This window comes from Acyrthosiphon pisum, chromosome A3 (genome assembly GCF_005508785.2).
Source record: "Acyrthosiphon pisum isolate AL4f chromosome A3, pea_aphid_22Mar2018_4r6ur, whole genome shotgun sequence".
In the NCBI taxonomy this organism is placed as follows: Eukaryota; Metazoa; Arthropoda; class Insecta; order Hemiptera; family Aphididae; genus Acyrthosiphon; species Acyrthosiphon pisum.
The window spans coordinates 37,911,101-37,917,785 of record NC_042496.1 but is presented as its reverse complement, the minus strand read 5'-3'; the positions used below and the strand labels follow the sequence as shown (position 1 = coordinate 37,917,785).

The following is a 6,685-nucleotide window of genomic DNA, read 5'->3' as shown; positions in this document are numbered from 1 at the left end:
TTAATATAGTGCAAATATTGTTTACCTGACCAGAAATAACTTTTTTTAAAGTTAAGGAAGAACCTAGAAAATCTGTTAAGCTAACACTAAAGGTGTGTACAAGTATAAAACACTTAAGAAAAATAAAAAATTAAATACACTTACTTTCCAGTAAATAGCTTAATACCTAGTTAAATAGTTCTTTTTATAATATTATATTATAATGTTTAATATTATTTAAATAAATAATTTAAATCCTAAGTAAGAAATGTTCACTCTATAATATAGTTACGTATAGTACCTATAGTATAGTATTATCGAATTTAAATCCTAATTGATAATAAATGATAAAAAAAAAAAGCGGGATATTTGAAATTGGCCAATGAGAACGTGGTATTCGTAAGGCGCTCTGTGACGTCCTGGGTTTCCTAATACGCCACCGGGAGACAAGACCCTATCCGCCTTTATCGTACATGTTAAATGCACTGCGATAATATTACTTAGGTATTGGTATAAGCAATTCGTCCTGTGAACTATAGTCATAATGTTATTATTGTACGTTATAACTTATAAATAATAATTGTAATATGCTCGAGACTGCTTGCGCACCTCGCGGTGTCGGATAATTATGCGACGGATGTCTACGGTGTCTACGCGTGTCTTGTGGATTACTCAACCCCGCCGATAAACAAGACGTAACAACATACTAAAATACAAACATTTTTGCTTGTGCTTTGTGTAACGGTCGTTTGGCATTTACATACTGATGTCAGGTACTGCAAGCCTATATAATATGACTGTCGGAGTGACTTGTTTGTCGTTCATTGTTTTAATCCAGGATTGTACTCAATCGAGCAGGTGAGTTTTTAATAATATGAAGAGGGATTTGTACTTGTGTCACCGAGATTTCAAATATGTAAATGCGGTAATAATAGATTTTTATTTTTAATGCAACAGGGATTTACTTCTATGCATTATCCCGATCACCCTTCTCGGCATTCTAATGTATTATAAACATCGAATTTACGAAAACAGGACCTCTCTTAACATAATCTTAGTTAATTCAGTTGATCTAACGTATCTTCTGGACTACCTACCCTTAGTCCACTCACCGATTTAACTTGAAATCCAACCCAGAGTTTCTAAATCGTCTCCTCTAGGTCTCACTCATATCACGCACTGGTGAGAATTATATTCGTTCTACACGTGTCCTTTAAAGAAAAATTGATGAATAAATCTTCAACCTATCCGCCTTTTCATTTCAAATCTGGAAAAACATTTCACAACTCTAAATTTAAAATAACTAAAGAATTATCTCCCAAGAGCTATCAAACTAGAATGAAAATGCTAGATAAATATAAGAACTTTATATGGCAGTATTCCAGGAATACATCATTCATAAAAACTTAATTTTATTGGAAAACCATACCTAGTACCTACGTGACCTCCTACATAACGAACAATAAATGGACTAACGTACTTCGTTCAATATTGGCAACCCCAATCATCAGACTTACCTTCTAAAACTTGAAAGAATTTCCACCATAAACGTCATCCGGAGACCTGTGTTGGGAATAGATAACTAAAAAATTATCTACATAGGATAAGATAATTTTAACAAAATATTATCTAGATAAAAACAAAGATAGCATATATGTAATTTATCTAGATAAAGATAAATACTACAATACATTTATCTAGATAAATATCATTTTTTTATACATATTTTTATTGTATTTTAGTATTTTTGTAATATTACATTTATATCAATATAATGACATAATATTTATAATAATAACGTATTGAGCCTAGAGATGTGGAATTTACCAGTTAAATTTACGTAAAATTCGATAAATTGGTAAATTTTGGAAAAAAAATTGTAGGTGTAATTTTTATTCAATTTTCAAATAAATCTTACGTACCAAATTTCTTACCTTTTTTAACATTTTTATGGAGCGTTCAAATGTAAGATAAATAGGATTTTTTCCCTTCTACCTGCCAACATATCTAACCTATTCCTATACTATTGTCTATACCTAAAATGTTAAATGCCTTTTTGGAAAAAAAACTATTACTTATTTCCTTCAGAACAGAAAACAATATGTAAAATAACTTATGAAACTCGTATTCAACTATAAACATAACTTCAATATCAACATATACTTATTAGTTATATATATTTGTATGTTTTTTGATATAATTGCATTTATCAAAATAAAACAAAAAATTAATAGCTTATAATAAACAACAGAACAAATAAGAAAATAAACAATACGTCTTTTATAAAAAAATAAATTTAAATAAATTACAAAACTATTTGCAGAATACTGAATAACACAGCAATACGTCAATAGGTACATAATAATAATAATATTAAAATGTAATTAAAATTCGGAACATATTAATTTAACTAGGCGAGTGTATGTTGAATTGAATTAAAAAAATAAAACAATAAAAAGTGGAAATATACAACCATTAAAATCCCCAATAGTTTTCAAAAGCGCCGGGAAAACCAACGTAAAAATTAAGGAAAAACGGGAATTTTTATGCAAAATCGGTTTTTGACAAAATCTTGGCTTTTGGTGTTACTCTAAAACAAATTATTGTGAATACACGAAACTTTCACTGAATGTTTATATCAGACTTTTCTTTACATAAAATTTTTTTCGAAATATTTTGACTTGTTTTGAGCAGTTTACGGATATACTCATTTTCCAACTTTTTTAGGTTTTTTTTTCTATTAAGGGGATTCGATACAAAAATGTAATGATTATTATAGTTCAATATTAAAAAATGATCTTAAGTATTTAGAATAGGACAAATAGAATAAAATAAAAAAATAAAATTCATAACAACCTTAAGGTATACCTTAGGTATAATAGTTCAATAGTAAACTATTCAGCACTTAATATAAAAACATGAATAATTAATTAATTTTCTAATTAATAGTCACTTAAATGTATACAAATGATGGAGAAAATTATCAAAATTTGAAACTCTGTGATTTTATTTTGAATAAAATAAAATTGTACCCTTTACACCAGTTGCATCATATAGTATAGGAAGTACCTATCTATAAGTGTAGAAATACCTTATAATATTATAATATGAGTATAATTAATTATTCAGATTTCGATTTAATATTTCTAGAGTAACTTGAAAAGTATTTGGAAATAGATTTGAATATTCTGTAGGAAACAAAAACAACAAAAATAATAAAAACTAATATAAAAGCAATGAGATCCAACATATAGTATTGATACCACGATAGGTTAATTGCATGAGATGTCAAATGGGGAGCCCCTTTATGACGTAGAACATACTCTGTCCAGTACACAACTAGACTTGCTGGTGACATAGGCCTATCTCTGAATATTTTCGACGCAGTTTTACCATTTTCCTTGTACCTGAGAAAATGTATAGAGAAATATTTTCAGTAATTCAACATATTTTGCAATACCTATTTACAAAAAATATGAGATGTCTTTACTTTTCATTGTTGATCAGTTCTAAAACATTTTTTAAGAACGCATCCTTTGTTACTGACAAAATATCCATAGAAATAGCCATTCCTGCATTGACTAAACTATCGATATTTTTTGGCTGATCAGCAAATAAAGGAAAACCGAGAACGGGAACACCGCCATCTATAGCTTCATATAACCCAGATATACCTCCGTGACTGATGAAGAGTTTCACATTGGGGTGCACTAGAAAAAAAGGTTACATTTTCAACATGTTTTATATCCCGGAAACTGTAATCACCAAAATATTACAAAGAATTTCACGTTGAGGTAGCCACTTTTTAACCATAACATTTTTTGGTATATTTTCCATTTCATCTTCATATTTCCATAACACTCTTTGAGGTATTTGTGCGAGTGCATCCATAAATGCTTTTTTGATGTGTTCTGGTAATGAAGTCATTTTAACAGTTGAACCAAAAGTGAAATAGACAACACCATGAGGCGATTGTTCGATGAATTCTAATATATCCTGTAAATAGAAAACAAAGCATATTAAATGATTTATATTTTATTCGGATACAATTTCATGGATTTATTTAATATAACAATATCATTAATATTATTAGGTAGGTACTAAAAAAGATAATTTAAATTTAATATTGTCTAACATAATACTAAAATAATGTTATTATAAGCCTGAAGATTTTATATATTTATTAATTCTTCTTTAGTTATAAATCAATGAATTAGGTATATTATTAATTTGGAAAATTAATAATTGGTTTTGTGTAATAATATTATATTTTAACAATAATATTTCAGCTACCATATTTTAATTGCAAAGTTTTTTCTTATGTATACATTTTCATTTTTCAACATAGGTAGTGCAACATTTGAGTATACCTAGATTATTGTTAGGTATAAACGGGTAATTTTTTTCTGGTGTAATCAGATTATTTAATCAGATTATTTAATGAATGTTTTTGATTGGTATTAACATTTTGTGCATATAAAATAAGTTTCTATTTAAAAAAAATAACAATAGTGTTCTCTTTTTGAAATTCAGGTTAATTTAGGTAATATATTTACCAAAAATCATCAATAGGTCACACACTTCGCTATATGTATACCAGATACGCCAGTGTTGGGAAATATCTAGAAAAATGTATCTTTTATCTTATCTAGATAAATTTCTACTCAGTTATCTTTATCTTCATCTAGATAAAATTCTAGTTATCTACGAGTACTTATCTAGATAATTTATTTAAATGAACTAAAAAAAAATTTGAAAATTTAAAATATTTTTATTATTTTATTTTTACATTTTTCTATTTTCCATCTATTACATAATATAGAAAACACGTTTAGTAATATGCATTATAATACCATGATTTTAATATTTATTAATATTCATTGTTAGTCTGGAGTTTTACATCGTAAACAATGAGAAAACCCAAAAATAGAAATATGTAATGGGCATGTAGTAGGTAAGACTGTAAGAACAACTAATGATAGCAAAAGCAAAAACATCTATCCCTTCTACCCACCGGCCTCCACCGAATGATGATGGTCTCATTAGCTGATACCTGTTTCATAGAATTGTGTACAAATTATGAACAATAATTATTGTTTTAAACCGACAAAAATAAACCAACATTCACGGATATTGGACTCACAAGCATAATAATATTATAATAATTCTCGTAATTTATAACAATTTAATATTTATAAAACCCTATTAGAATTCCCGATATTTCAGTTGTCGCTTAACCGATCTGTACGACCTCTGTCCTCTGCTTTAAAAAATTTTAAATTATGTATTTTTTTTTTTTACCTGTAGACTCGAGTAGGTATCCTGAATGTTTTCAAAATTAAACATGAAATTATCTCATAATTATCTAGATAAAAATGTACTAATTTTTATCTTTATCTAGATAACATTTAGTATAATTATCTTTATCTGTATCTAGATAAAAATTATTACAGTCATATCTTTATCTTTATCTAGATAAATTATTAGCTATCTATTCCCAACACTGCAGCAGATACCTATATATATATAAAACTTACTTTTGGTAACTTCTTAGTTGCTTTCAAATGTATTCCACCTATTTCCACAACATTCGACGGTATAGGACTTGCCGGTTCGATCGTGAAATGTCTATTTACAAATACCAAAGACGGTGGGATGGGCGCGTGCAAATCGTACTCTCTCGGTTCATTGTACATCAGAATCAGTTCGCTTATTTTGTATACGATTGACGCGTAAATCAAAAAAGCAATATTGGCCGATCTCTGGACAAATGTTTTGGGAACACTAAAACGTGCCATGCTAGTGGAAACTACGGCGGGGTTGGACATGTGCCCCGTAAACAGACGTGAGGTTATATCCATAGTCGGTATTGGTAGGACGTATATGAGCGGTAAGTTTAACTTGACGGCGACGTACGACACGCACTCCGAGTATAACGATTCGATTAGAACTATGTCGAAATCAGAACGTTTATTGGCCAACACCTCTATCATTTTACTATTTTGATAAACAACGTCGCAAAAATGTCTGCTCATTTTTGCCATCTGACCCACGATTTTAATCGGGTCGCCGTATTTATCGATCAAATCTTCGAGCTCCCCGTCCAGGAGGACCGTGGCTTCGGTAGACGTGGAAACTTCCGTATAGTTTTCACGGTTTCCGTCTGTGAACGGCGTGAACACGGTGACATTGTGTCCGTTGTCCACCAGCGCCCGAAGAATTGCGCTCATAAAGTTCCAGTGGCTTTTACCTCCAACCGTCTCCACGGCTAATATTCTCGCACCCTCGGCGGGTGCTGCAGGTATCCACGAACCAGCAAACGTGTAGATTAATATTGAAAATAGAGGTAAGTACATTTTTTTCGATTCGAAAGCCATATCATTTGACGTTTGAATAACTACGTTTGTTAGGTTGTTACCATCACGCGTTCGAACTCCAACTGTTACCTGCGTATTGGACGTTAGCGTTCAAACGTTGTTAAAATATTGTTGTTGTGTTCATTGTGTGACGTAATCATTTTAATCTCGCTATAATATATTTGATGACTAATGTTCGACGTGAATACCGCACATTCATACATTTTGAAGTAGGTGTATTCACTGCGTTGTTTTCCCACACGCTTGTACGTAACTATGATAATTAGGCACAACTATTATAGATGGACGGAATGATTCGCCGAAATAAAGCAAAAGCGCCGGCGTGCAAG

General features: G+C 30.2%; 1 protein-coding gene across 1 annotated transcript; it reads right to left on the bottom strand.

Annotated features, from left to right (window-relative positions):
- Positions 1–2,824: 2,824 nt before the first annotated feature.
- Positions 2,825–6,447, bottom strand: LOC100165933 (UDP-glucuronosyltransferase 2B18). Its single transcript, XM_001950116.5, has 4 exons — positions 5,517–6,447; positions 3,756–3,975; positions 3,470–3,689; positions 2,825–3,386 (listed from the first exon to the last, which is right to left on the bottom strand). The coding sequence occupies exons 1-4, from the start codon at positions 6,354–6,356 to the stop codon at positions 3,101–3,103; spliced, it is 1,566 nt and encodes a 521-aa protein (XP_001950151.1). The 5' UTR covers positions 6,357–6,447; the 3' UTR covers positions 2,825–3,100.
- Between the last annotated feature and the right edge of the window lie 238 nt (positions 6,448–6,685).

Coding starts and splice junctions, on each gene's coding strand:
- LOC100165933 (XM_001950116.5), bottom strand. CDS start 6,356: ATGGCTTTCGAATCGAAAAAAATGTACTTACCTCTATTTTCAATATTA. Junction 3,690..3,755: donor ACCTCAACGTGAAATTCTTT/GTAATATTTTGG, acceptor CTTTTTTTCTAG/TGCACCCCAATGTGAAACTC. Junction 3,387..3,469: donor GAACTGATCAACAATGAAAA/GTAAAGACATCT, acceptor ACATTTTCTCAG/GTACAAGGAAAATGGTAAAA.